The sequence below is a fragment of the Saccopteryx bilineata genome, chromosome 1, assembly GCF_036850765.1.
Source record: "Saccopteryx bilineata isolate mSacBil1 chromosome 1, mSacBil1_pri_phased_curated, whole genome shotgun sequence".
Classification (NCBI taxonomy): domain Eukaryota; kingdom Metazoa; phylum Chordata; class Mammalia; order Chiroptera; family Emballonuridae; genus Saccopteryx; species Saccopteryx bilineata.
The window spans coordinates 397,890,171-397,917,306 of NC_089490.1; the positions used below are offsets into that span (position 1 = coordinate 397,890,171).

Consider the following 27,136-nt stretch of genomic DNA (forward strand, 5'->3'; position numbering starts at 1 on the left):
GCAGAGAACTGCTGAGCCAGGAGGAGCTGAAGAAAACAGCTTTTTATTTGTTACTATAAGAACCAATTACAGAATCCAAGGTTTAAAAAATGGACAAAAGTTCTTTTATTTCTCAGAATTGGCATACAAAAGGCGGAGGAGACAAGGGGAGGGAAGGAAAGAGCGAGCATGGGCTGGGGCTGATGCCAGCTTAGGGGCCTTAAACTATTTAGGAAAGTCCGGACACCGGACAGGAAGAGAAATCCCCAATTAGAAAAAAAAAAGACATGGCAGTCATGGCAGTGCACGTCCCCTCCCCCAACCAGGCACCACCACCTGATCATCTGTTTCCTCTTCCCCTCCCCCAGCCCCTTTCACAAAGGGAGGTAAAATTTTTAAAAAATTAAAAAACCCTCCCCCTAAAACTGTCCAAGACAACTGTGGGTCCTACCCTCCAAAACAGGCTAGGTTCCCACAATGGGCCAAGTTCCTGCAGTCAGCCTTCCATCCCCAGGCATGGAGAAGCATGGGAAGGGGACAAGCCTTGAAGTGGTGACACCAGAGGGCGCCCAAACCCTCCAAGAACACACACTTGCTCCCTTCCTCTCATTCACTCCTCACTCCCTTGATTCTAGAGAGGGGAACTTGGGTGAGCTTAGCACCCATCCTCTAGCTTTCAGCCCATATCCCTTCCCCACAGATGTTCAGTCTTCCAGGACAATGGGCTCATTGGTGCTGGCAGGATGCGAGGGTACAGGTAGAGAGACTGGGGGCCTCACTGCAATCAGCGGTGGCTTCACCTTCAGGGGCAAGTTGGGCCTGCGGGCAGCTCGCCGCATTTCCAGGTGAGTCAGAGCCTTCCGCAGGGCCCTGGCCAGGAAGGAAAGAGGGGAATCAAGAAGGGTAAGACCCTCAAGTTGAAACCCCACATTCCACACTGCAATTCTGTCCCATTCTTTTCTGGCCTCCCCACCCTGTGCCCAGCTCTCCTGGAGCTGGTCTTGCTCAGATACTCCCACTTCCCATACCCACCAACCTGAGCTGTCTACCTCTCAGCGCTGCCCACAGTGGGCTCCCTACCTGGTATCTTTTGTGGCCACAAACACCACAGGATTGGGGGCATCAGCTGGGTTTAGTTTCTGACGCTTGGCTGCTGGCTGTGAGCTTGAGCGAATCCCTGAGGCCAGAGGCCTTCCATTGGCAGAGAAGGGAACCCCTGCCCCTGCCATCTGGTAAAGGATGGGGCAACACAATGAGAGGGGACTCTCTCAGACTCCTATCAGAAATCAAAGCCCACCCAACTCAGCGTGGCCCACTCCAGTCTGTCAACTCACAGTTTCATAGGCCCGTTTCACCATAATGCCCCCCAGCCCCCGGTTCTGGGTCAGCTGGTTTCTGTTGATCGGTGTCTTGGAACCCCGAGGTGTTTTTGGTTTCAGAGGTGCCTGGGCCACTGCCAGGTAAAAAGAAAAAGAGGGAAAGAGAAGATAATTTAAAGAACTTTCATACTTTCTTTTCTCTATGCAGTTTCCCTGGGCATCCTTAAGAGTAGTGATGGGGAGGGCTCTGACAAGCAATTACCAGTACCACTGACCCCTGAACACAGGGGTAGGGACACTGACCCCCACACACAATCAAAAATGCCAATAGTGAGCCCTGGCCGGTTGGCTCAGTGGTAGAGCGTCAGCCTGGCGTGCAGGAGTCCTGGGTTCGATTCCCGGCCAGGACACATAGGAGAAGCGCCCATCTGCTTCTCTACCCCTCCCCCTCTCCTTCCTCTCTCTCTTCCCCTCCCGCAGCCAAGGCTCCATTGGAGCAAAGTTGGCCCAGGCACTGAGGATGGCTCTATGGCCTCTGCCTCAGGCGCTAGAATGGCTCTGGATGCAACAAAGCAACAGCCCAGATGGGCAGAGCATCGCCCCCTGGTGGGCATGCTGGGCACATGAGTCTGTCTGACTGCCTCCCCATTTCCAACTTCAGAAAAATACAAAAAAAAAAAAAAAAACCCTATAGTGGCCCTGGCCTGATAGCTCATTTGGTTAGAGCATCATCCCAAAGCAAAGAGGTTGCCAGTTCGATCCTTGGCGAGGGCACATACAGGAACAGACCAATGTTCTGTCTCTCTCCCTTTCCCTCCTCTCTTACTAATATCAATAAAAATTTTTTAATCTTTTTTCTTTTAATACTTAATACAATTAGCAATAATCGTGCCTTGGATAAACCTCAGTGGCTACAATACTGCCACTGCACAAAGCTCAATAAGTTTTTTAAAAAATTTAATCCCCATATAGCTTTTGACTCCCCAAAAGCTTAAGTAATATTCCAAAAATCACACAGGGTGTGATATTGTCAAATCAGTATGGTCATATTGGATGGGGCATGAGAAAACATTATTAACCTACAAAAGTACAATTTGTTAAACTATCTCTGAGGGCTGAACGGGAAAGAAAAAAGCAGGAGGAGTGAAGTTTGACAGTAAAAGACTGAGAGCCTAATAACTTGTCCCCACTGTATCCACAGTCTGGTTCCCTATCCCATACCCAGATCTTTGACGATAGTTGCCAGGGGCAGCCGCACCAAAGGGTGAATCTTCAGTGGAGTCTTGGCGGCCTTAGGAAGTCGAATGGAGCCTGAAGAACAAAGGTGAAAGTTCCTGAAGGAGCTTATCTGTTCAGGTCTCCTCTGGGGCCAGGAGACATGTCTAATTTCCTAACAAACCGCTGTAGGCTACTCTCTCTACGGCCATGGAACATCCAGAGAAACACTGGGCTCTGGCCAGGGCAACCCCAAACCGGCCACTAGCCTCGGCACTCCTGCTTACACTCTGCCTTGATGGCATTGGCATTGATAGGGGCATAGGGTCGTCGGGCAGCCCTCCTCGGCTGTAACAGGTCCCTGCACATGCGTCTGGCAAGACGGGTCAGCTTTGTGGTCTGCAGCAGGAATGTTTGCCTGTTCTTAGCCAGCAGCTTGGCCCGATTGGCACTGGTTGTATAAGGGGAGAGACTTTGGGCTTCAGGTCTGGACAAATGACCCCTTGAGTGCGGCTCCTGGGAGGACACAGGAAAAAGGGAAAACACAGATAGACACTGAGGCTCCCTTCTTTCTTCCATTCTCTGAAGATGGCTATTTATTCCTGGCTGATCCCTCCTGCCATCCTGACCTACCTGGCTCTTAAACCACCTTGCCCACCCTCCCACAAGCACCAAACCATCGCCATATATGGAGATGGGTGTTCTGGCCTTCACCTAAGTTCACATCAGTATGTTTACTGCCCTCCCCTTCTCTGTCCCCCATCAGTCCTTACTGTTGTGCCCCGAGCAGCCCCCTCAAGCTGGGTTGGTGTCTTCAGTCCCCCATACTTCTTCCAGTAGATCCAACAGGAAGCACAGAGGCGGCACTGCATGTTGGGTGGGCCCCAGGCGTACCACTGAGCAGACTGTGTGGCTTTAAGAGCACAGAGGAGGTGGAAGTCGGGGGGGGGGGGACAAGCCACTTAGGCCACTTAGGCAGGTTCTTGGGTCAGAGCAGACCTCTCACCTGCCCCCAACATCCTGTCCCTCCCTGGAACTCACTGTGGCAGCTCTCGCAAGTCAGGCCCTTCTGGAATCCAGCCCCATTCATGCCAGGTTTTGAGCCCACAGAGATGATCTGGTTAGGGTTTGGCTTGGTGCTAATAAGGGCAGGAAGGGGGAGAAAAGAAAAGAATCTATTTCCACCCTGTCTCTAGAACCCTCTGGCCCCGCTTCCTGCCCAGCCCTCCTCACTGAGGAAAGCGCTGGTTGGGGGAGTAGAGGAAACACGTGAGGCTCTCCTCCCATCACACTCACTAGGTGGGGATGTAGACTTGTTTCAGTTTGCTGTCTGCTTCAGCAGCTTTCAATCGCTTCTGCAAGAAGGAAAGAAAGAGAAGGATTAGAGCATCTCGGCAGGAAGCCTCTGGTTCAGCCTCCCCAGCCCGGACCATACCTGCTGAATATAGCGGTCTGTGGTTTTCCACATGTAATAAAACTGGACTATGCTGGCAAGTGACTTCCAGGGTAGCTAAGGAGGGCAGAGGGAACAAGAATGAGATCACATCTGCCCCAGGTCCTGGTTCCCTCATCTGCCATTTCTTCCACCTCTCCTCCTAGCCCCATCCACTTACAAAGTCCTGGCGAATATCATTGAAATCCTTCCCATACTTCTCCAGGGCCTCCTCAAATAGCATGGCCTCTGAGGCAGACCATTCCTCCATCTCATCCCGACACAACACTGGGCCGCCCTGGGGCACCAGGGTCGACATGGCCTTTGCCAGGTCATAGCCGTTCCTTTGCAATGTATCCATTGCATGAAACTACAGGGAAGGGAGATGGCAACATTGATGACCAGAAACCTTCAGCATGCACCCCCCGCTGCTTTTTAAATGAACCCACTCACTCTTAGAGACCCCACCCCTTCTGTCCCAAGGTTCTGCAGTTCCCCACAAAGCTCAGCCTGCCCAACCACCCACCAACTGCTGCTCACCAGGGTGATATCTCTGGAGGCAGCAGCTGCACTCATATGTAGGCTGGGCTGCCGAATGGAGCTGCTACAATCTAGGGCTCTCGCGAAGGTCCCCACGGCTCTAAGAGAGAAATTGAAAAGTCAGGAGACAAAGAAGAAAACACAAGTGGACTGAGGAACTAAACCAAATGTGTAAAAAGGTCAACAACACCCATGCTAAAAAGATAATAATGTCCATCTCTAAGCATGGGACTCAGAACTCTATCCACACCTCCCCCAGCCCATCTTCCCCATCCACCCACCCCTCACCGGGCCACCACGAGAAACTGATCAATCTGCCGGTCTGTGAGAGGGTTGTCTGGGTCCCACACTTTCATCTCCATCTTCTGTTGGTTCCGGTTATCAGATTCTCCTGGGGAACAGGCAATGGCATCATCAAGGAGAGGGAATGGAGAAGAGTTGTCTTGATGTTCACAACAGTACCTTGTTCTTCCTCATCTCCCGAATGGATTCTGCCAGCCACCTCAACTCAGACATCTCATCCTAAGTATGCCCATCTGCCCCCTCCAGGTTCCTGAGGTCATTCTGTCAGTCATAGCACAGCGCCATGCAGCCTGTGCACTGCACAACTCCAAGGCACATGATTCACAAGGACTATGATAGAGAACCCAGTAGCCATACAGTCTGTCCTGTTGCTTACCCTCTGCTAGGCGATCTGGGATCTCAGCTTGGTATTTGCAACCAACTCGGATCTCCCCCTGATCAGCTAGAAGTGTCTTCTGCACAGGGTCAAACACCAGTGAGTAAAAAAAGCAGTCCTGAGAATGGAAGAGAGAAGGTAAGCAGAGTTAGTCTCCGTAGGCAGGAGACAATGTACCCAGCGTTCCCAAGACAAGCAGGCTATCAACCTGTACCTCATCAGTCCTACTTTCCTCTTGCCTCTTGGGACAATACCCACTTCCTCCCTCTTCTCCCAACACCTTTCTCACCTCCTTTTCCAGGTACTGGCTCAAGATATCTGTCTCATTCAAGAGGGTCACACTGCATTTTCCCCTAAGGAAAGAGGTCAGAAGACTGGGTGAGCTCCTCATTCCCTCTCCCCAGCATCCCCTATACACCCCCCCTCCATCTTCTGAATACATGCACGCCGGCCACAGGGGCCCTAACTGTCCCATACCGTATGTGGGTGGCTGGTAAGGACTCAAACTGCCGAGAAAGGAAAAGCTCCCGGTGCTTCAGTTGATGTCGCTGCTGCTCCGACACCCCTGGCTGCTTTGATTCCTCCTCAAACTCTCCTGGGAGATTAAGGAGGAATAAACCAAGTCAGAAACTAATGCATAAAGAAGCCACCCCAGGGAAAACATTTCCTGTCTCAGCTGTCTTTCTTCTACTCCCCAGACATCTGCCTTCACCTTCCCCCAACAGCTTTCTTGCTTAGCCCTCTCCCTCACCAGAGATGCTCCCAAATGTCCACCACTAATGCTCTTAGAAAGAGCTGAGAGTACAAAGAATGCCACAGAAATATAGGTGCCAATACCAGGGATCACTCATAAAGCCCAAATCTGCCCACACCAGGCCCAGCAAGAATACCACACTTGTCTCTTTCTTGCTATACCAGCCTGAGGTCCAGAAACTCATCAGGAAGATGAAAACGCATGGCACAAGGTTATGTTTACACTTCCTCTTTTCAGATTTCAGGAGACTCTTTGCTCTTAAACATCACATGCAACTCATAACTAGCCCTCATTTTCCACTCGATTAAGTTTGTTGGGGGAGCTTTCAAGGATAGTATCTCTCAAACCAGTGCCAACACCTTCCTCCCCAAAGAGCTGCAACTTGCCCTGAAACCTTGGTGGAAAGGGTTAACCTGGCTGGGCGCCAACCAAAGTGGGAGGGGGCAGAAGAGCTACAGGCCCAGGCTCATTGGTGCATTGATCCCAACCACAGGGAAAGGGGGGTGGGGGGTACAACAGGCTCCACCCCTCGCCTGTGTGCTCCGGAAACCCTATGCTAAGGAAAGGGGGACCACACCCCCCACACCCTTTCTGATTGGATAAGGCCAAGGTCAGCTCCTGCTTGATGGGGCTGGAAACCCCAGAGGACCAAAAAAACTTGTTAGGCTCAGCTTCTCAGTAACCCCTTCATGCCCAAAGCAACCTGAAATATGAAAATAATTTAGAAAGGGGTAACAAGAGGGAGGGGAAAGAAAGCCAAAGCAGGAAAGAAAAAAAAACTAAAGAAAAGTGAAGGACATACATTTTTTGAAAGGAGACAAGCATAAAGAGAAAGAAAGGAAAAAGGAAAAGATGTAAAATGAAGTAGAGGGGAAAACAGGAGAGGTGAGAAAGAGGAAAAAGTGCAAACTTTTCTGCTTCCTATTCTGTCCCTTCAATGTATTCTCACCACCTCGTAATTACAAAATAAGTCTCCTTCCCTATCATGCAGACTTCTAAATACAATGTGTTCCTCTTCACCTTGACCTTCAGTCACCAGCCACTGTCTCAACATACCCAATACTGTCCCCCCAAGGTTCCTGTTTCTCTAAAGCCCCTCCTCGTCCCCTATTTAAATACTACCATACCTTTGAAACACATCATTCACATATACGCACTCACAAGCCATATTCTGGCTCTCCTTATCACCACGGTCTCCCCACCCTGCTTCCAACCCCAACGTGTAAAAACAGGCCTCCCTCCACAGACCTAGGCATTTCCCACCCCCAAACTCACACCCTTGCCGTGGGCATGCTACCAGGGGTAGCACCTGCAGAGACATGCCCAGGCCTCAGACCCTGGGGAGGAGGAAGGGGACTCGAGAATAGGGTGGGGATACAGAGACACTCACTGGCATTACTGTCAGCCAGACTGTTGAGGCTACTAGAAATGTCCCTTCTCCGGAAAAGGCACACAACCTTTGCCTCCACGTTTCCATTTGCAGTCTAAGAGGAGAAAAACAGGGCAGTGAAACCTGGTCACTGAAAAGTAGAAATTCACAGAGGCTAACAACAGTCAGTAAGTTTCTATAGAATGTAGAAAACCCCAAGAAAGTATAAGTAATGAGAAACACTTAAGGGCAGACTTCCAAATCCCTTTCCTTAGCCCCCAAGAGATAGAATATAGTAAAGTTCCCACTAAGCTCTCAATAGTCTTTCCTGAATACAACAAATGAATGAATGAATATGAATGGGTACTTAGAATAAGGTCCTCCCCCACCCTTCCACCCTAAGTTAGAGACCTTAGAAGAAAGAGACCAGTTTAGGGAAGGGGGTTGGGGGGGACTCTGCGCCACTCACCTTGTTGAGCTCCTCAATCCGTCTAACCAGGTAAGGATTGCTGGAGGAGTTCTCAAAATAGACGTAATCTGTAGGAGGGGTGGGGAAGAACCGGGAAGATCAGAGAAGTACCCAGGTGGGAGGAGAGAAAGAAGGCCTGGGTGGGCCAAAAGGAGATGTGATGTGGGTCCAGGTAGAGAGGACGCTGAAAAGTGGAAGTAGAGAGACTAAGAGAAAATAAAGGCTAGTCCCCAATCCCTGACCACCTAGTTATAAAATTAGATCCTTCACTAAAAAGTGAGCTTTAAGGAAGAAAGAAGTAGGGAGTTCCCCTGCAGCCCCAACTCAGCGATGGGGTTGCACCCCAGGCGCAGCGAAGCAAGCAATTGTTCGCTCTAACGCAGGGCCCCCACCTTTACGAGGCGCCCGCGCACAACAACGCCTGGGGACAAGAGAGCCCCGGTGGCTCCCCCGCAAGTGGGGGGGCGGTCGCCCAGGCCCTTCGCGCCCCCCGCTGGCACGTCAGTTCCCTCGGAACCACTTTCCCAGCCCCGCTCCCCGACGCGGCGGACCTCAGACGCAGCCCTGCCAGTGCCGTCGGGGCTGCCCCCAGCCTCTCCGGGAGCGTCGGCGTCCGGTCGCGTCCCCGTCCCCGCACCCTGGCATCCCCGTGCCCCCGGTTCCGGTTCCGGTCCGCGCTCGGGACGCCGCCGCCGGGGGCCAAGCCCCTCCGGTCCCGCCCGGGGCCCCGCAGCCCTGGCACGCAGTACTCACCCCCCACCCGGTACATGTTGGCCGCCATGGCCGTTCCCGCCGCCGCCTCCGGCCGCACAAAGGGCTCCGGGAGGCTCGGGGGGCAGGGCTTGACTCGGGGCGAAGCCCAGAGTGCGGGGCTAGCGTTTCGCGTAAGTCTCGGTCGGGCCGAGCAGCCGGCACCTCCGCCGCCTCAGCCGTCGCGGTTCATGCCGGCCCGCGCGGTCGCCGCCGCCGCTACCGCCTCACGCCTGGGACGCCGAGGCCGGCACCGGTCCGCTCGGCTTCTTCCGGAACGAGCTCGGCTGCCGCCGGCCGGGAGCCAGGCTCCGGAGTCCTCCGCGCTCACGGGGCGCTAGCAGACGTTGGGCTCTGCCGGCGGCGGGGAAGGTTGGCCCTGGCGGCCTCGGGTTTCGCCTCCTTCCGGAACACCTTCGGCGGACCGGGAGAACAAGGCCCGGCGCTCGGCTCGGGTCGGAGAGCGAGACCCCGCAGCTCGGCCACTTCCGGAAGCTGCTCGGCTCCCCCCGGCCAACCGCGGCCCGGCGCTCGGTTATTTCCGTTGCAGCTCCGCCCCTCCTCCGAGGGCGGGAGACGAGCGGGGCTTAACACTCTGCTCGCCACGCCTGCCGCTCCGCCTGCGGCCCGGAAAGAGTCGCGCGCCTGAGCGTTTCGCGGGATTATTTGGTGGCGGCTTTGCCTGTCATTTGCATGAAAGGTCTATGCTCCCTTACCCTTTCCGCGCTTCTCTTTTTCTTCATCCCCACCCCCACACGGCGCTGGAGGCGCCCCGCCGAGCCCCACAAACGGACTAGGAGGCGACTTTGCGTTTGGTTTATTGCCCCTTGCCCCTCAGCAGGCCGCCGGAGTCAGGGCCCGCGCTGGGGCTGCCCGGCTCAGCCAGCGGGTCTATACAGTGTTTGCAAGGGTGCCGTTCGCCCCTCCCGGGAAATTCGCGATCGGGAATGTCTCCAAGTCGAGGAAAAGGTCAGCCCCTGGTCCTGGGGTGTCGAGTGGGGCGGGGCCACGCTGCAGGCCCGGGGGGCCAAGTCTCGCAGCCGTCAGACGTCAAGAGAGGAGGCTGGGGACAGAGAAGGGGTTCGAGAGGGCGTGGCGGGTGCCAGCCCTGAGCCCCCGGCGCTCAGCACTCGCCACTGGAAGATGCTGGCGTCCTTGCCGCCCAGCGAGATGAGGTGCGAGTCATCGTGAGTGAAACGGACGCTGGTCACGTGGCTGCCGTGGCCACCATACACGAGACTCGGAGCCTGGGTTGGGAGGAAGGTGGACTTGAGACTGCGGAGCCCCGGCGCCCGGCGCCCAGCCCCCATGCCCCAGGAGGCCTCACCTTGGCGCGTGCGCACGGATACTGGAAGAGGTGCACTTTGCAGAAGTCGTCGGCCACGGCCACCACGCGCTCGTTGTGGGAGCGGCACAGGGAGTTGATGTCGGTGCCATCCGAGCCGTCTGGCCACACGCCTAACACAGCGGCTGGCCTCAGCCCAGCATCCTCCCTGCCTCCCACAGCCCAGAGCTTCACGGTTTCCAGGCTCGCGTTGGCCACCCACCCGCCGGTCCAGGCAATCCTTCCCAGGGCTGGAGGGGGCTCCCACCCAGTCACACACGCCCAGCATTCAGAGCACTGGGCAGGCTCCACCTTACCCTGCCAGCCCTGAGGCAGGGTCCCCCACCCCTGCAGCCCTGCTGACCGTAGACGTGGAAGCCCAGCACGCAGGTGTAGGTGGCCCACTCCCGGTCTCGGCTCTCATAGCGATTTCTCAGCAGCTTGCAGCCTCCAGCCACATCCCCTGAGGAGTGAGCCCGCCCAGCTCAGCCCGCACCCAGCTCCGAGTGGGCCAGACACTGGGAATGCAGCTTGCAACCCCCAGCCATGCCCCCCAGAGAGAGGAAGCCCGCTGGGCTAGGCTTAGTCTGCCCGCAGTGGGGAAGATGCCAGGAGGCCTGGTTGGAAAGACTGGCTTGAGGTGGCAGCATGTGATCTGGTCACCACAGTCGCCCTCAGCCAGGGTAAAATGCAGCCTATGTGCTTCCTGAGTGCTGGCTGAAGTTCTCCTAAGTTTCTCATCAGTTCCTCCTCTCTAAACAAGGCGATCCCTCCACACTTGCCCTGAGAAACTTTCCCAAACCAATCTTTTCCTAGTGTACTTCTCAACTCCCTCAAATCCATATGGAAATAAGACATGGTTTAAAACTGTGTGTTTTTTTTTCCAAATCACAAAATTTCTCCTATATGTATAATTCCAACTCCAACCCCATCTCCACCTCCCCATCCAACAGCCAGCCCCCCCCCCCAGAGTTCCCACCTATTCTTCCTCCCTCCCAACCAGGAGCCTGCACACACACAAACAGAACCCACCCCATGCCCACCCTATTGCCACTCACAGTAGAGGATCTCATAGTCCCCAGAATTGGACATGATGAAGTTCCCATCCTTGGACCAGTCAAGGTGAGTAATAAAGCTGGAGTGACCCTGGGAGCAAGGGTCAAGAGACTAAAAATGGAGTCCTATTTCCAACCCCCCAAACACACTTAGTGCATTGGACCCTTTGAGGAGTTTACCTGCAATGGCAATGCCCCACCCTCCACCCTAGCTTTCTTACCACACAGCGGCCAAAGCGGCTGGACTTGGCACCATCACTGGAAACGCTATAGATGTAGATCATGTTGTCATGGGAACCAATGGCCAGGTACAACCCATCTACAAAGATAGTCACTCAGAGAGGGAAGGGCCAGGGACAGGTCTGGGTCCATGGTGGGGGTGGCTCCCACCTGGGCTGTACCGAACCACTGAGAGCTGTTCATTGCCGTCAGTGACATCAGACACGATCTCTCTGGTCTCCGTATCCAAAACCAGCCACCTGGAAGGGAGAGGGTTGGGAAGCAGGTGTGAGGATAACTGTCCTGGTCAGCAGACTGACAAACTGGAGAGACTCTGAGGCACCCACAGAAAAGCTAGGAGGTAGACAGGGAGGTCCACGCTACATTCTTATGCTGGGAAATGGGAGGGGGTTGAGGGCAGATAAAAGCGGAGGGGCTTCTGATGCCATCAGAGAAAAGAATACAGGGCTGGACTACAAGGGCCTGTGGAGTCCGTAAGCCTGTCACTTTTCTGTGTTATCTGCTATGGCCCTCCCACCTCTGCTGCTTCTCTGTCCTGAGCTGGGGATGCCTGGCTGCAGGGAGAAGCACTGAGGAACAGGAAGGTGCGGTCAGGGCTGCGAAGCAGACACTGATCACGCTCCTGCACATGCACACACCCCTTTACCAAGAACCCTTCCCATACCACCTGCTTTCCCCTGGCTCCCTCTCACCTCCCCGTATTCAGTCCTACAGCCACAACTGCCCCACTGGGGTGGAAGTCAGCACAGAGACCAGTCTCCTGGGAGGGGAGAAAAGGTAAATTCAAGAAAATGCCTTTCGCTTTGGCTGAGTAGCTCAGTTGGTTAGTGTCAGCCCGATACCTCAAGGTTGTGGGTTCAATACCTGGTAAGGGCACATAGAAGAATCAACCAATGAATGTACAGATTAATAGAACAACAAATCGATGTCTCACTCTCCCTCAAATCACTAATTTTTTTTAATGTTTTAAAAGGAAAATGCCTTTCTAGTGAGGGAACCAAGACAGACACATTGCCATCTCGGTAATGTCAAAGCCTCTTCCTTGCAAGGAGACAGAGAGAAGAAGGACAGTAGACCTGGGGTGCCGGCAGCATGTCACTACAGCCCAAACAGGAGGCAGTATTCAAAACATTTAACAATCAGAACTGAGGTTCCCAGCTGGGCCAGAGATCAACCATCAGGTGCTGGATTGAGAGGGGTACTGGAGGCATCAGTACAGAAGAATGAATATTTTAGTATCCATACCAGTACAAACTGGCTACCTCTGGGGAGGGGGGGTGCTGGGGAAGGAGCGGTGACCACAGGAGTCATGGGGGGGGGGTGATGCTGAGGGACCAGGGACACAGGGCCCTACCTTGAGGTCGATGCTCCAGGCCAGAGCGTGGCCCTCCCCGTCCCACAGGCAGAGCTGCCTGTCGTGGCCGCAGGTGAGGAAGCGGTTCTGGAAGGGATGTGTGCACAGCCCCCAGAGCTCGTCCGTGTGACCCTGCAGCAGAGCACGTGCGTCAGCTCCGCCCCTCCCCGGCAGCTCTTCCCTCCCTCCTCCCCAGAGCCCTTGGCCCCCCAACCTGGATCACTGGGGAGAATCCCTGGGCCAGATCTCCTCTCAGCAATGCATTCTTCGTGGTTCCCACCAGCAGCTCAGAGCCCAACCCCTCCGCAATGGCCCTCACTGCCCCAAAGTGTTCAGGAATCTGTAGAGTGGTGGCAGAAAGTCAGGGGCCCACCTGCCATTCCTCTTTCCCCTCCCACTCAACCCCAGCCTAGCCCTCACCTCAGCCTCCTGGAGGGCCACCAAACCCGGCCCCCACTGTACCAGGCGGCGGTCCCGCCCGCCACCACTCAGCACAGTCCCGTCCCGCCGGAGACACAGGGCAAAGATGGAACCTTCGTGAGCATGGGCCTGGGCCACAATCCCATAGGTCTCTGTTGGCAAAGTCCTGGTGGGTCAAGTTCTTGGGATGCAGGGAAGTAGGGAACAGGAGCAGTCTAGGCAGTCACAATAGAGTAATAACTCCCAGCTGTCAAGTGCCTACTGATTGCCATCTCTGATCCTTGGCTATTATTCTCCCATTTACAGACTGGACAACTGAAATTCAAAGAAGTGAGGTAACTTCCTTAAGGCAAGACAATCAGTGGCAATGCTGGGAATTAAACCCAGGATCTGGCAGACCCTAAAGCCCCAACTGGTTACTCTTTGCCAAGCTGTCCCTGCCTTTCCAGACTGGCCCCACCACAGAGAACTATCAACTCTCGTGGTGAAAACAAAACAAAACACAAAAATAGGCAATCCTCTTCTCTGTTCCCATGAATCACCTAGGGTACCAGACTTCCCAGGTGCCACCCCCAGCCACGTACCTTTGGTCCCGCCCCTGCCTGGGGTCTTGGAATCTGAGAGGCTCCTCCCCCAGGTGAGAATGTTCCCTTCTGAGTCCCCAGTGAGAATGTCTCCATCAGGGAGGAACACAAAGCAAGGGATAAACTTGGGTTTCTTGTATTTCTAAGGGAGAGGTGAGGTCCAAGGTAAGGGCATAGACAGAAAGTCACGGGACAGTGGGAGCTGGGCAGCACTGGGTCTGCAGTCCTCAGAGCAATACTTCCATCTTCTCTCCGCCCTCCCCCACCACCCTGCACCCATCCACACCTCACCCCAAAGACACCCTGTTTCCGAGTGAGGGTCCCATTCCCAGGAACCCCTACTCCACCACTCCAGTTCCAGAAGTGAACGTGGGATTTCCCGCTGGTGACAATGCAGCTGCTGTCACGAGGGCTGAAGCCAACAGCCAGGACTGAGTCATTTGTGCTCTGAAGGAAAGACACTAGAGTCAGCTACCCCATACCCTGAGCACCCTCTCTCCGCTTGACTCTTCATTTGCATCCTGACAGCTGGTCTGCAGAAGCCCAGAAACCCCAGGGCACCCTTCCTTCCAGACCCCGGTCCCCTAAGAGCACTATTCCTTATCACTCATGATCAGTCATCCAGTTGCCTAACATGATCTCCTGGGAGGTCAGAACTTCTATAGTCTCCACTTCACAGCCCCAGGGGACCCAGCCAGAAGGAAGTAAATGTGTGGTAAGTCTGGGCTCTGCACATCCCACTCCCACCTTCCAACCCTCAGGGCTCCGCATGCCACCGGGCTGCTCACCTTGATCTCAGCCGACTTGGTGCCCCGGCTGCAGTCCCATACAGACAGCATGTGCTCATTGGAGTCATCCACCACACACAGAGAAGCGCCCTGGTCCTGAGGGCGGGGACACCGTGCAGGGGCTGAGCGAGGGTCAGAGGCCCGGGAGGTCATGGTCATCAGGCAAGGGACACCAGCAGGGTTTGGGAGGGAAGGAGAAGTAGACACAGGAACCCTTCTCAAGGAGAATGGGCTGGGCAGGGTTCAGGAAGGCTGAAACACCTGAGGCTTCCTGGTGGGGTGTAAGAAAGGGGTTCCTGAATAAGAAAGGCGGGGGTCTAAAGGCTTGGAGGCCAGCTCACCACAACTGAAAAAGCCAGGGCCCCCACACCCCGCTCGAAGGCCCCCAGTCCGATCTCCTGCAGCTTCAGCAGCGTCTCTGAGTCCCAAACATGAACCACAGGCTGCAGGGGCTGCAGCGAGAAAAAGGGGCAGGGATGTGAAGGAATGCTGGCCTGGAATCTCAGCCTGTCTTTTGGGGTTTGATTTCAGCCTCACCTTCCCATCCTTATCCACTCCAGCTGTCTGTCCTGAGGCTACACGAACACCATCAGGGTGAACGGCCAGGCTGAATGGGGGAGAAGACACTCTAAGGAAGGGAGTGGGCCTCTTAAGACTACCCAACACCTCTCTGCTCCTGCAGAGCAGCAAGGCGAGTCCCCTCCTGCCCCTCCACAGCCGCCCAGACCTCGTCCAGCCACGCCCATCATCCCCGTGCCTGGAGCTGCCCACTCCCAGACCCCTAGACCCTCACCATCGAACGCAGTCCGTGTGCCCCCGGTAATGTCTCTGGCTGCCACCTCCAGGACCCCCTGGGCCGCCCCCAGGCCGGTACAGCACCACCACACAGGCAATAAAGTAGACCACCTCCCCAGAACGCAGCACAAACAGATTAGAGCGGGAGTCACGACCCCTGTACCCATAACTGGGGTGGGGATCACAGTCAAGGAAAGGGTCAGAACAAGGGCAGGACGAGAAAAAAGGGAGGACAGAGCTTCTGGCTGGCAGTGCCATTGGCAGAGAATGGTAAGGGAGGATTCAGTGGTCCCCTGTCCCTGCAGGCCCAGGAGGAAACCACAGAGAAGTGGGGGAGGTCCCAAGACGGGAAAGACGGTTCCCATGGGCCTGGAGGGAGCAGGATACACCCAGTCAAGGCTGAGGGTCTCCGGGGGCGGGCCGCTGGGCAGCTCCTCAAGGCTGCGGATGCCAGATGGGATGTACATGGTAATTGGGCGGCCGCGAAGGAACATCTTCACTGAGATGCCTTCTACAGAGAAAAGGGGGGGGGGGCATCAACCACCGCCCTGCAGCCTCCCTGCAGGAAAGCCAGAGCAGAACTCTACCCACCAGACCTCACACGGGGCCCCAAAGTAGCTCCTGGAGCTCTAGTCCATACCCTAACTCTTTCGTCCAAATTCTCCCAGACGCTTCTGCACTTACCCAAATTATAATTGCTCCTCCGAGACCCAGGACCCCCAGGGCTGGAGAGGGGGTCTTTCCCCCCACGGCTGTTGGGAAGAGAAAAAGAGCATAGGGCGTGGGGTCAGGTCCCAGGACCTATGCGTGGAGGGGCAGAGCACAAGGGAGGCGACTCCAGAAATCAGTCGCCTCTGCGGCTTTATTTGCATTTGGGTGCTCAGGGCCCTAGAGTAGACAGGGACTTTCAGCTCCATTTGAGAAATGAGAAGACTGAGGCTACAGGGGTTGAGTGCGCGGCACCAGGCCGTCCAGCTGGGAAGAGGCAGTGCGGGGTAACAGGGCGGAGCCCTTCCCTCCAGCCCGCCAGGTCTCCAGCTATGGCCCTTTCATCCCCCTGCCTCCAAAGAAGACAAATGTGAGTCCAAAATGTACACCAGCCCTTCCTTTCCGGGACCTGGGAGGTAAACAAGAAAGTCCTTATCTCTCAAGAGGACAGTGACAGAATTCCAGAGATCACTGTCTTTAGATATTAATAAGGTGGTGATATCCCTTCAGAGAATAAAGGAGAGGCCAAGGAGAGGGCTAGAATGAACACGCATGTCCTGGGGCTTGTACACATTCTGAAATGACTATGCTCAGCCTCTAGATTTCCCTTTGCTCTCTAGATGTAAAGCCTAGTAAATTGGGGGAGGCGGAACTGAAACTCTGAGGACAGTCATCCATGAAAGTTGTGGAAGCTTTTGAAAAAGCCTCTTGGAATCTTGGGAGATATATTGTAATATGGTGGAAAGGGCAAGGGAACTAGAGTCAGGAAGAGTTGAGTTCATATCCTGCCTCTAGCTGTGTGATCCCAGGTAAATGACTTACCCTCTCTGAGCCTGCTTCCTCACCTGGACAATGAACAGCATGAGACCACCTACCCCCCAAAGATGTCGTGGGACTGAATGAGATGGAGGAGGTCGAGGATTTAGCACAGTGCCAGGTACACAGCAGGCGCCCCAGGAGTGTGTGTTCTTTCTTCCTGTTGGGTGACGAGGTCCCCCCACCCCACCCAGGGAAGCGAGTGAGGGATGAGGAAAGTCAAGAGCCTGAGCCTGGGGCGGGGCGGGTTGGGGGAGCCTCGCGCACCTCTCCGTGCTCCCAGACCGCAATAACAGGTTGGCCGAGGAAGCTGCCTTCCGGGAGAGTTTCTGTCGAGGCCGCTCTGAGGGAGACGAGGAGGAATTTCTCCGTGTCCTGCTAGGAGCACAGCGAGCAGGGAAAGGTCATTCCTTCCAGTCGGGCCGCCCTGTCCTCCCACCCCTCCCAGCCCCTGCCGCAGGACACTCACGTGTCAGTGCGCTGTGCCGGCTGGACAAGCCTGAGGACACCCGAGGAACCAGTGCCGCCTGGGGAGCCGGTGCCGCTGCTGCTGCTGCCCCCTCCTTCCGACTGGGTCCCGCTGGGCTCTTCGCTGCCCGCCTGCGGGGCTGGGGGCCCATTGCTCAGGCCAGGGGTCCCAGGAGAGGGCTGCATCTCCAGTTCTGTCTCTGTCTGGGTGCCTCGGCTCACCAAGGAGGGGCCGTGTGAGGATGGCAGTCCTGGTGGGGCTGCAAGGCTGCTGAGGAGACAGCGAATCAACCTGATGCCCTTAGAGGCCCCGCCAAGGAGGAAGAGGGTGTGACAACACGCATACCTGTCCCTTGTAGGAGCTACCCTGTCCAAATCCTGCAGGGTGGTGGGGGGCGCCTGCAGCCGAAGCAGGCGAAGGGCTTCTGCCAGGGCTGCCTTTACCAACTCCATCTCCTTCTCCTGCACCTGGAGCCGCCGGCTCAGGGACTGCAGGGCCTCCTGTGCAGGGCCCTCGCCTGCGAAAGGGGCAGGCAACACTGAGAATGTACCCCTACCTGGGGAAAGGGCTGAGGGGCTTCTTTCTCCCGCCAACTTTGCGCCCAATAGGACTGCCCCCTTCCAGCAGCCCCAGTCTTGGAGGCTCGCCGGGAGGGGAGGAGACGAGTGGTAGAGGATCAAGGGCCTCCTCTGGCAGGGCAGGCGAGGAAGCTGGCAAAAGCCCTCTCCTGCTGCCGTCTCAGCCTCCGCAAAGGCAGGGCGTACCATGCCAGGGGGAATATATGGAGTACTGCCCGGGAACGTGGGAACCACAGCCGAGCTGCAGTACTGGCGCGGGACGACAGGGCCCACCCCAGAGCAAGCTCAGGGCTCCAGGGAAGGCAGAGAAACTGGGCAGGCAGCACTGGGACAGAAGGGGGGACACAAGAGCACAGTCATTATGGGGACTCAGAGGACCAGAAGAAATCTAGAATGACAGGAAAGGGCATCAGTGGAGACAGAGCCGTAGTAAAGGTCCAAGGGTCAACAGTTGGGGTCAAAAGTAAAAAGACCCGAAATACCAGCAGCAGAGGCCCAGAGTAGCATAGGGAACAGGGAAACATCGAGGTGCCCGGAGTAACATGGGGGGTAGGATGACGTTGGGTAAGTCCGAAATGACAGTAGCAGGACCCAAATAACTCGGGAGAGCGACCTGAGGAACAGTGGAGGATGCTCAGAGCCGCTGGGGTAGAGGAACACGCGGGGACGCCACCAGACGGCCGGCGGGCACTTGCAGCGCCTGACCGACCGGCCGGGCGCTCCGGGAAGGAGCACGCCGCCCGCCCCGCCCCGTACTCACCGGGCCCCCCGGCCCCGTCCATCCGGCCCCCCGGCTTGCTCCGAGCGGCGGCGGCGGAGGAGGCGTCTAAGCCGCGGGGGCCATGGCCAGGGAGAGGGGAAGGGGAAGCACCCCGGGGCGCGCGCGCAAGGGTGCCGTGCCACCCCCCGGGGGCGCTGTCGGGCTCGGGGAAAGGGCCTGGAGTGGGCAGGGGACGCAGGCTCCGGGGCCCGCCAGGGCCTCGGGCTCTCCCGGGGCCGCTCTCGGCTCCCGGGGGTGGGGTGGCGGGGCCGTCCCGGGCCCCAGCGCTGCAGCACAAACAGGCGCCGGACGCGGAGCCGCCAGGAAGCGCGGGAGGGGGGGCGGGCCGAGGGGGGGGGCCGGGCAGCCTGGTAACCCCTCCCTGTCCGGGCCCCGAGGCTGAGTACGGGGCGGGGCAACCCGCTGACCCCCTGGCCCCTGTCAGGTCTCCGCCCTCAGGGCCCTTCCGGGATCTCCGCCCCCGGACTCCCTGGGGACACCGGAGGGAGAGCGGGCCGTGTTGTCTCTGACCCACCAGCCCCTAGCCCCTCAGGGCAGAGCCAACCAGCCCCTCCCCTCTTCCGGGAGGGGCCCGGGGGCGGGGCTTTTCCTGGGGGCAAGGCCAAGGCATCCCGAATAGGGGTAGGCAGAAGATAGGGTAGCGGGTTATTAAGGCTGGAGTGGGAGGATTCCCAGGGTATTGGGGTCAGGATGGCATTAGCCCAGCTCAAGCCGAGCTGGGCTGACTCAGCGTCCTGACCCGGCCAACCCGGCCCTGACAACTCTGCTCTTCCCTGGGCAGAGATGGGAGATGGCGCCCGTGCTGCCCGTGGTGCTGCCCCTACAGCCCCGTATCCGCCTGGCACAAGGGCTCTGGCTCCTCTCCTGGCTACTGGCGCTGGCTGGTGGCCTCACCTTCCTGTGTAGCGGGCACCTCCTAATCCAGCTGTGGCACCTTCGCACCTTCTTGGCTCCCACCTGCCCATTCAGTGCCCTGCCCCAGCTTGCCCTGGCAGCTGGTTCAGTGGCTCTGGGCACAGGATTGGTGGGTGCAGGAGCCAGCAGGGCCAGTCTGGATGCAGTGCAATACCCTCCCTGGCGAAGGGTCCTGGGCCCACTGCTAGTGGCTGGTACTGCTGGGGGTGGAGGGCTCCTGATCTTCGCCCTGGGGCTAGCCCTGGCTTTACCTGGGAGTCTGGACACAGGGCTGGAGGAGGGCCTGGGGGCTGCCATGGCTCATTACAAGGACACAGAGGTGCCCGGACACTGTTTTGCCAAACGACTGTTGGATGAGCTGCAGCTGAGGCACCACTGCTGCGGGCGCCATGGGTACAAGGATTGGTTTGGGGTCCAGTGGGTCAGCAGCCGTTACCTGGATCCCACTGACCAGGACGTGGTTGAGTGAGTGACTTGCTTCTCTCCTCCTCCCCCTCCTCCTCCTTCTCTTCCTTCCCTTAAAACCCCACCTCCCCTAGTCAGGCAATAAATAGAGCGTAGTGATTGAGAAGATAGGTTACATCTCTGCCATTTATTAGCTCTGTGACCGAAGGCATGTCACCAAACTCCTCTGGGCCCATTTCCTCATCTGTACAGTGGAGATAATAATAGCACCTATCTTACAGAGCTGCTGTGAAGACAAATGAATTATGCATGCCTGGCACATAGTAAAACAGTTAGTAAATGTCTTACTTTCACTTTTCCCTTCTCAACACCTGTGCCCTGCAGCCCTGGTGTTCTTCCCCAGGCCTCTATCTCAACACCCTAACACCCTGCCCCTCCCTTTGCAGCCGGATCCAGAGCAATGTGGAAGGCCTATATCTAATTGATGGGGTCCCTTTTTCCTGCTGCAATCCCCACTCACCCAGGCCTTGCCTGCAAAACCAGCTCTCTGACCCGCATGCCCACCCCCTCTTCGATCCCCGTCAGCCCAACCTAAACCTCTGGGCGCATGGATGCCACAGCGTGCTGCTGGAATACCTGCAGGGCTTGGCCAGCACCCTGGGCAGCATGCTGGCTGTCACCTTCCTGCTGCAGGTGAGTCAGCAAAGTGTCTGAGGACTCTCCATCTGAGCCTCTTCACTGCCTCAAACCCCGGGGACCCTGGAATCACTGACTGTCACCGACCTCTTTCCCTTTGCCCTCCCCAGACTTCAGTGCTCCTGGGCCTACGGTACCTGCAAACAGCACTGGAGGGGCTCGGAGGAATCATCGATGGGGAAGGAGAGACCCAGGGTTACCTCTTCCCTGGTGGGCTGAGAGACATGCTGAAAACAGCAGGGCTGCAGGGAGGAGTTGCCCCCAGCCCAGCGCCTGAGGAGGCCCCCCCAGAAGAGGCCCCGCCTACGGAGGATCTACCTGAGGCCTAGTGGCCTGGAGCTTGGGGTACGGATTGTGGGAGAGGGGGAAGGGGTAGACAAGACTGGAAACCTCACGACTCTCAACTCTTTTACCAAGGCTCCAGGTGGGGAGGGGGTTCCCTGGGATTAGAGGGGCTAAGGATAATCCCAGCTGGATTGGGTAGGAGAGAAAGGATGGGCCTGAGGGCCTGGTCCCTGTGGCCAGAAGCACAGGTCAACAGAAGACAGCAGGGTGATGGGAAAGTGACACAGGAAGGACTGGAGACTGCAGACTTAATAAAGCTTTTGGACTGAAGCCACCAAGTTTTCTCTCCGTGGAGGGCAGGGCCCTGAGAGAACTGATTTCTGTCTGAGAGCGAAGCCAGGACCCCAAGGCTTTGACCCTGATAAGAACCGGAATGCAGTAACCAGACTTGCAAAATGAAAAAAATCAACAGCCCCTCCAGGTTGAGATTTTTTATTCTGGAGGTAGGTGGGGGGTCAGCATGCTCAGGTGGGGAGGGTCCAGCCCAGCTCCTCCAGCCCCCCAGTGCATGCCCAGCCCCAATAAGTTACCCAGTTACTCAGCTGTCCTCCCCCCTGAATCTGTCTGTCCTTCTGTTCCGCCCTAGACAGGGCTGACCCGGTTCAATACAAGAGCTGCTTGTCCCCAGCCTGTGGGCAGTGCCACATGGCAGGCTGGGGGAGGGGGAAAGCAGCTGGGCCACACCCTAGGGCTGAAATGGCAGAGGGGCCACCCGGCTCCGAGGGGTCAGGACTTGGAAAACCGCATCCGGGGCAGGCCAGGAGCCCAAGGCCACAGGTCTGTGCCTGATGACGTGGTAGTCGGGGTGGGGCGTCCATCACACCTCCACAGCCGGGTCTGAGCCCCGGCCCTGCCGCTGCAGCTGCTCCTCCTGCTTCATCTTGGGCTTTTCTGTCCGCGTGTGCCACACCAGAACCTGTGCCAGGAGGGCTGCCGTCAGAACCAGCCTAGCCATAGTCAGGCCTCTGTGGCCCCCAGTGTAAACCGGATTCTCCAACCCCCTCTAAACAGTGTTTTGGCAGCAAAGTGTGAAGGACAGGGTGGAGGGAAGCCCCGGTGCCTCTAAAATGGGGACTTAACTAACCCCTCAACCTCTCTGTGCCACATGGGTGCCCAGGACTCGGCGAGACGGAGTGGCAGGACACCACTTTCCATCTCTGGCTCCCAGCTTCCCCTTCAGCAGAGCAAGCAGGTTGCACCTGAGTTCTGGAGTGTCTTTCCTGTCCAAACATCTGTCTTTCGATCCTCCTCCCAGGGCTTCTCTCCATGTCTCCCATCACCTGTCCACCCCAGAGCGATGGGAGCCACCTCCATCTCCTTACCCGAGTGCAGTTGGCAGCCCGTGGCTCCAGGTCTTTGGGATCGACCAGGTGGCTCAGGAGACTGCTCTCCAGGTGGCCCCGGGGAGCAGTTGCGTCAAACTGGGCATTGGGCTTAGCCAACAGCAAAGGCAGGGCAACCGCAAATCCCGCCATATCCATTGGGAAGGGCCGGTTGGGCTCCCATGCTGTGTGGAAGCCCACAACCCGGCCATCCTGTACCCGAGGACCCTCGAATCGCAGGCCGCCCACCAGCCCCACAGGCCACACTGAGACACCGCGGGTCCAGCGCATCTAACAGAGGTCAGGAGACAAGAAACAGACCAGGGTAACCCAGCGGAAAGGGAGCAACAGAAAGGACCACTTGGGTCACTCTGCTCCATATTCGCCCCTCCTCACCCAAAAGCCTAGGCCCGAGAGCAACACTGGTAACCAAGGCAACAGAGGAAGCTGGCCCCACCTGGCCACTTTCCCAGCCCCATCCCAGTGCTTACCTCCTCAAAGAGTTCCCGGCTATAGGTATTGTCATCATCGGCAAAGTACACAACTCCCCGGGTCCCTGGCGGGGGTGGGTCCTTCTCCCCACCAACAGCGCCCCCTCCACTCCGGAGCCAGTCTAGAGCCCTGTTCCGTTGCTCTACACCTCGGGGATGAACCCAGCCTGGCTCGCCCTCCCGGAGCCGCTGGGCCTTGGGAGTGAGGACTGCCAGGTGTGTGAAGAGGAGACCAGATGCAGCCAGCAGCCCCGAGACCAGTGGGGTGGGGCCATCAGCGTCCTCCACCAGCAGCCAGTGGAGCCGGGGCACCAGACTCAGGGTCTGGGACAGGCGCACCAGCTCTGCCTTCTGCACCAGCCTGTGGGGGGTGGGCGATGGGCGATGCAACAGGAGGGAAAGGGGTAGGCATGATCTGCCCACTCCAGCCAGCTGACATAGCTTTTCCTGAACCTACCAATACCCCAACTCCCTTCCTCACCTGTCAACTTCACACTGACCCTCACCTTTCCTATTCTTCCCATCATGTCTGTCACCCACCTCAACCCCCACCCTGTGGGAGACTAGAGGGGAAGGGCAGAGACTTAGAAATCAGAGAGATCTGGATTTGAATGCTAGGTTTGTAATTAGGTGAGACATCTGTGGAAAATGGCTCACTCTCCTCAAGCCTCAGCTTTCTTGGCTGTAAAATGGGAATAACAGTACTTTACAAAGATGTTGTCTTAAAGATTAAATAAGATAATGACTTTCTAAAACACCAGTAGAACCAGGTTCTTTTCCTTATGTGCTCGGGTTTCCAGGTAGAGGAATTTAGAGCCCCTTGGCTCATTCCAGGGAGAGGAAGGGAGATTTGAGTTTAGACAAAGAACTGGGAAGTATGGCCCAGTCTCTTCTAGGCTGCTTTACCCTTCAGACCGGCCTGCCTGCACAGGCTTGATGTTGTGTGTGTGAGGATGGGGAAAGGGTCTAGAGCAGGGGTCTCAAACTCGAGGCCTGCAGGCCGCATGCGGCCCGCCGAACAATTTTGTGCAGCCCACAGACTAATCCACGAAGTTCAAAATATTTTGGATAAAATTAAGTAAGCCTAGGGGCCTACTTGTATTTTTCATTTCTCTAGCATCCTAGCTAGATATTAGCTTAGTTAACAGCAGTTGTGATGCGAACTAGTTTCTGGTCGTTTTGTGACACTGAGTAAACTGCATGTACGATTGTGCTTGTTGTACTGATTTTTTTTTGTTTTCAACTGCAGTGAGAAAAGTGTTGCGTAACAGTTGCCTTTTGTAGACCTAGTGCGGCCCGCTGAACGGCTGTGATCTTGCTTTGCGGCCCACATGCTGAGTTGAGTTTGAGACCCCTGGTCTAGAGCCACCTGTACCTAGATGGCTCAGCCATCTGATTCCAGAGAGCAATTAGCAGGCCCTTTGGCTACAGATACAAAACCATTGTTCCCCACCCACTTGGTTTGTCTGAGTAATAAGGTTATTTTTAAATTTTTTTTAAAAAGCAAAGCACTTAGCAGAGAACCTGGTAAGAGTAATGCACTGTAAATAATAGCTAGCATAACTATTTCTAGACCCTGGTATGACTACAGGACCTAGAGGACCAAGCCCTTTTCTACTTCAAGTTAGGTATGGGGGCCTGACCTGTGGTGGCGCAGTGGATAAAATGTCGACCTGGAAATGCGAGGTCGCCAGTTCGAAACCCTGGGCTTGCCTGGTCAAGGCACATATGGGAGTTGATGCTTCCAGCTCCTCCCCCCCTTCTCTCTCTCTGTCTCTCCTCTCTCTCTCTCTCTGTCTCTCCCTCTGCTCTCTAAAAAATTTTTTTAAATTAAAAGTTAGATATGGGCTTTCAAACTTTCTCAGCAAAGGATCCCTGAGAGAATAAACTCATTGGCAAGTTCCAAACCTCTTTGAAACTTTTTTGTTCTATCTTATAATTTCTCAGGAATCTTGTAAATCTGCATGGTCTCTTTTACTAGAAAATAACCATTATCCCACAAATCTTTGAGTACAGGTGTGGTTCATTTATACCGTCATTTGGCACACCCTCATTTGAGGAATATTCCCTAGCTCAATGCCTCCCCCAAATCCTTGTCTACACCAACCCAAACCTCCTGGTCCATGCAGGCTTCTTGGGTGCACCAGAGCCCATACCTTGCATAGGTCGGGGTCACAACATAGATAGTAGGCAGGGCCTCAGGCTCAGGGGGCTGGGCAGGGGCAGGGGCTGGACGGTGGAGGTCAGCTTGCAGCTGGGAAATCCTCAGATCCTTCTGCCGAAGCTGCTCTGCTGCTGCCCGCAAGGGAGGGAGGCAGTCACATGGCTGGCCTGGTCCCAGGAAGCAGGGATGGGGGCAGAGAACCACAGCACGTTCAGCATCCCAAAGGGCCAGAATCTCATTCATTTTAGGAAATGCAGGAATTTCCTTACAACTTCCCTAACAGCCTTTCTACATCCCTGGTGGTATGGTACTCACTGCCTCAATTAGCAGCCCCTCTCACACTTTAATAAATTCCATCTGTTACAATTTTCATTTGGCTATTGAGCTGATTATCTGCCTCCATCCTTTCTACTGGTTGGTTCTAATTTTGCTTTAAAGCCATAAAGACCAAGTCTATCTCCCTAAAACAGGGCAATCTTTCAAATACCCGAGGATCATGCAGTGGCCCTGTAGGAAATCCCTGCCTCAGAGGCAGGGTTCAGTCTGTTCCCTTGGCTGTGCAACCCAAGACTCATTAAATTGATCAATTCCATTATTGGATAAATATTTATTGACTGCTCCTCCTGGGAGGCACTGCCTTAGGTCCTGGGGATACATCAGGGAACAAAGCAGACATGATCCCTGCTCTCACGGGGATTTCACTTTAGTGGAGGCAGACACTAAGCAAAGAAAGTAAAGAAACAATACTACAAATTGTGATAAGGGCCATAAGGAAACGACTCGGATAGAAAATAAAAGAGAATCCAGAAAAAAGAACGGTTAGTCTAAATAAGGTGGTCAAGGAAGGCCTCTCTGAGGCGGTGACATCTGAGCTGAGACCTGAAGGATAAGAAAGAGGCAGCAGGAGAGGTGGGAGAAAAGCCCCACAGACAGAGGTAACAGGTTAAGGGCTTGAAAGAGCAATGAGCGAGAAACTGTCATGAAGCCAGGTGGCCGGAGCAGAGCGAGCCAGGGTTAGGAAATGGGGTTAGAGAGGCGGACGTTGGCAAGGATCATGCGGGGCCCTGAATGCCCTGGGAAGGAGTCTGGATTTCAGACGCGGTGCATCCTAGCGAGGGGAGGGTGTCCCGCAGCCGCAGAGGGCTGTCGGAGGGCCGAGCCGGATGAATGGTGTCTGCACAAGGGTTCATCCCCAGGGCGGGAAGCACGGCAGCGGGCGCCCGAGGGCAGCCCCGCCGCATCCCCGCTCCGCCCCGCTCACCGAGCTGAACCAGCGCGTAGAGGAGGCCGGCGATCGACACCAGGAAGTAGGCAAGAAACACGTTCTTCAGCTTCAGCTTCATGGCCGTGCCGCCGCCGGCGTCCTGGCAGGCGGGGTCCTGCGGGGACAAGGGGTCCCCGCCCCCTGCCGGACAGCCTCCAGGCCCCGCCCCGTGTCCCGCCTTCCTCACGCGCCTGTCCACCAGCTCCCGGGAGCTGGGGCTGGCGAACCGGCCCGAGCCCACATCCGGTCAGTCTGCAACAACCCCCTACCCCCCGTTAATTTCCGGTCCCACCGCCTAGTTTTGGGAACCTCGGCAGTGGGTGACGTCATATCCGGCGTATGAACCGCGCGTGGCCTGCAGTCAGAAACCCGATGGGAGCACGTGAGAGCCAGTTTGAGACCTTCCCCTTGAACTCCAGGCTTTGTGCCCAAATTTTCTCCTTATATTCATTCATCCATCAGTGACAGCACCCAGTAACAGTAGCTCAATAAATACTTGTTACATGAATGAATGAAATCTCGGTCCTATCCTACCCCAGGCCTGGGTTCTAGATGTTTTATAATATATGACTTATATAATCCTCACTATAATCCTAGGAAATATATGGTATTGTCCTATTTTATAGATAACAAAGGTTGACAAAAGTTATGTAATTGCCATTGTGCAACTTTCTACATCCCTTTTAGATAACCGACTCCAGGTATCCTCTGCCCCACATCTCTCCGATGACAATGAGGGCTGGGGCAGGGTGGCTGCTAAGGCAGTTGGCTGTATCCCAGGGAGTTGGTTGAAATATTTTCTGAGCTGAGGAATTACATGAACACATCCCTTAACTCCTGAGAGGAAGCAGAGTTTTGTCCCCTCAAAATGTCTTTTTGGGATATTATTTTAAACTTTAAAATTTATTGATTTTATTTATTTTTTTTTTAATTTGAACTTTATTTTTTTAATTTTATTCATTTTAGAGAGGAGAGAGAAATGGGGAGAGAGAGACAGAGGAGAGAGAGAGAGAGAGAGAGAGAGAGAGAGAGAGAGAGAGAGAAGGTGGGGAGGAGCTGGAAGCATCAACTCCCATATGTGCCTTGACCAGGCAAGCCCAGGGTTTCGAACTGGCG

The 27,136-nt window shown here is 55.8% G+C and overlaps 4 protein-coding genes and 1 pseudogene across 11 annotated transcripts; 1 reads left to right on the forward strand and 4 right to left on the reverse strand.

Moving 5' to 3' along the window:
* Positions 1-27: 27 nt before the first annotated feature.
* MTA2 (metastasis associated 1 family member 2) lies at positions 28-9,182 on the reverse strand. The gene is made up of 18 exons (XM_066251732.1): positions 8,510-9,182; positions 7,757-7,824; positions 7,309-7,402; positions 5,642-5,759; positions 5,454-5,517; positions 5,165-5,282; positions 4,774-4,876; positions 4,486-4,585; positions 4,127-4,315; positions 3,949-4,023; positions 3,810-3,868; positions 3,555-3,652; positions 3,287-3,426; positions 2,801-3,029; positions 2,520-2,609; positions 1,314-1,432; positions 1,060-1,208; positions 28-849 (listed from the first exon to the last, which is right to left on the reverse strand). The coding sequence occupies exons 1-18, from the start codon at positions 8,535-8,537 to the stop codon at positions 684-686; spliced, it is 2,007 nt and encodes a 668-aa protein (XP_066107829.1). The 5' UTR covers positions 8,538-9,182; the 3' UTR covers positions 28-683.
* On the reverse strand, positions 2,169-2,235 carry LOC136321538 (U4 spliceosomal RNA; annotated as a pseudogene).
* Positions 9,183-9,306: 124 nt separating the features above from the next.
* On the reverse strand, positions 9,307-18,686 carry EML3 (EMAP like 3). Of its 6 annotated transcripts, none has more exons than XM_066251726.1 (23): positions 18,398-18,686; positions 18,120-18,250; positions 17,405-17,576; positions 17,060-17,329; positions 16,858-16,968; positions 15,751-15,818; positions 15,454-15,577; positions 15,065-15,235; positions 14,809-14,878; positions 14,613-14,723; positions 14,272-14,367; positions 13,775-13,930; positions 13,484-13,625; positions 12,900-13,051; positions 12,694-12,819; positions 12,480-12,611; positions 11,818-11,885; positions 11,276-11,364; positions 11,107-11,204; positions 10,889-10,976; positions 10,195-10,293; positions 9,834-9,964; positions 9,307-9,753 (listed from the first exon to the last, which is right to left on the reverse strand). In XM_066251726.1, the coding sequence occupies exons 2-23, from the start codon at positions 18,142-18,144 to the stop codon at positions 9,550-9,552; spliced, it is 2,703 nt and encodes a 900-aa protein (XP_066107823.1). In that variant the 5' UTR covers positions 18,145-18,250; positions 18,398-18,686; the 3' UTR covers positions 9,307-9,549. The 6 variants fall into 6 exon arrangements, with proteins under 6 accessions (XP_066107823.1, XP_066107826.1, XP_066107824.1 ...); XM_066251729.1 differs by having other exon boundaries at positions 17,060-17,326; positions 18,398-18,685; XM_066251727.1 differs by having other exon boundaries at positions 16,858-16,965; positions 18,398-18,685.
* A 377-nt stretch (positions 18,687-19,063) lies between these two features.
* On the forward strand, positions 19,064-21,049 carry ROM1 (retinal outer segment membrane protein 1). Its single transcript, XM_066251734.1, has 3 exons — positions 19,064-19,798; positions 20,185-20,431; positions 20,545-21,049. Exons 1-3 carry the CDS (start codon positions 19,209-19,211, stop codon positions 20,761-20,763), a joined length of 1,056 nt encoding a protein of 351 aa, XP_066107831.1. The 5' UTR covers positions 19,064-19,208; the 3' UTR covers positions 20,764-21,049.
* Positions 21,050-21,195: 146 nt separating this feature from the next.
* On the reverse strand, positions 21,196-26,311 carry B3GAT3 (beta-1,3-glucuronyltransferase 3). 3 transcript variants are annotated; one of them, XM_066251737.1, is made up of 5 exons: positions 26,018-26,311; positions 24,749-24,884; positions 22,593-22,953; positions 22,102-22,392; positions 21,196-21,695 (listed from the first exon to the last, which is right to left on the reverse strand). In XM_066251737.1, exons 1-5 carry the CDS (start codon positions 26,097-26,099, stop codon positions 21,597-21,599), a joined length of 969 nt encoding a protein of 322 aa, XP_066107834.1. In that variant the 5' UTR covers positions 26,100-26,311; the 3' UTR covers positions 21,196-21,596. The 3 variants fall into 3 exon arrangements, with proteins under 3 accessions (XP_066107834.1, XP_066107833.1, XP_066107832.1); XM_066251736.1 differs by having other exon boundaries at positions 24,749-24,887; XM_066251735.1 differs by having other exon boundaries at positions 24,749-24,923; positions 26,018-26,310.
* Positions 26,312-27,136: the final 825 nt, after the last annotated feature.

What these genes read in the sequence shown, in the direction of transcription:
- MTA2 (XM_066251732.1), bottom strand. Translation starts at nt 8,537, where the DNA reads ATGGCGGCCAACATGTACCGGGTGGGGG. An exon ending in CCTCCAGAGATATCACCCTG is followed by an intron (nt 4,316 to 4,485) that starts GTGAGCAGCAGT and finishes CCTTCCCTGTAG; the next exon opens with TTTCATGCAATGGATACATT. An exon ending in AACTATCGTCAAAGATCTGG is followed by an intron (nt 1,433 to 2,519) that starts GTATGGGATAGG and finishes TTTACCTGGCAG; the next exon opens with TGGCCCAGGCACCTCTGAAA.
- EML3 (XM_066251726.1), bottom strand. Translation starts at nt 18,144, where the DNA reads ATGCTACTCTGGGCCTCTGCTGCTG. An exon ending in AGGCAGGGGCGGGACCAAAG is followed by an intron (nt 13,052 to 13,483) that starts GTACGTGGCTGG and finishes CTTTGCCAACAG; the next exon opens with AGACCTATGGGATTGTGGCC. An exon ending in AGTGGTTCGGTACAGCCCAG is followed by an intron (nt 11,205 to 11,275) that starts GTGGGAGCCACC and finishes CTATCTTTGTAG; the next exon opens with ATGGGTTGTACCTGGCCATT.
- ROM1 (XM_066251734.1), top strand. Translation starts at nt 19,209, where the DNA reads ATGGCGCCCGTGCTGCCCGTGGTGCTGCCCCTACAGCCCCGTATCCGC. An exon ending in ACTGACCAGGACGTGGTTGA is followed by an intron (nt 19,799 to 20,184) that starts GTGAGTGACTTG and finishes CTCCCTTTGCAG; the next exon opens with CCGGATCCAGAGCAATGTGG. An exon ending in CTGTCACCTTCCTGCTGCAG is followed by an intron (nt 20,432 to 20,544) that starts GTGAGTCAGCAA and finishes TGCCCTCCCCAG; the next exon opens with ACTTCAGTGCTCCTGGGCCT.
- B3GAT3 (XM_066251735.1), bottom strand. Translation starts at nt 26,099, where the DNA reads ATGAAGCTGAAGCTGAAGAACGTGTTTCTTGCCTACTTCCTGGTGTCG. An exon ending in GTGACCCCGACCTATGCAAG is followed by an intron (nt 22,954 to 24,748) that starts GTATGGGCTCTG and finishes CACCCCCCACAG; the next exon opens with GCTGGTGCAGAAGGCAGAGC. An exon ending in GCCGGGAACTCTTTGAGGAG is followed by an intron (nt 22,393 to 22,592) that starts GTAAGCACTGGG and finishes GACCTCTGTTAG; the next exon opens with ATGCGCTGGACCCGCGGTGT.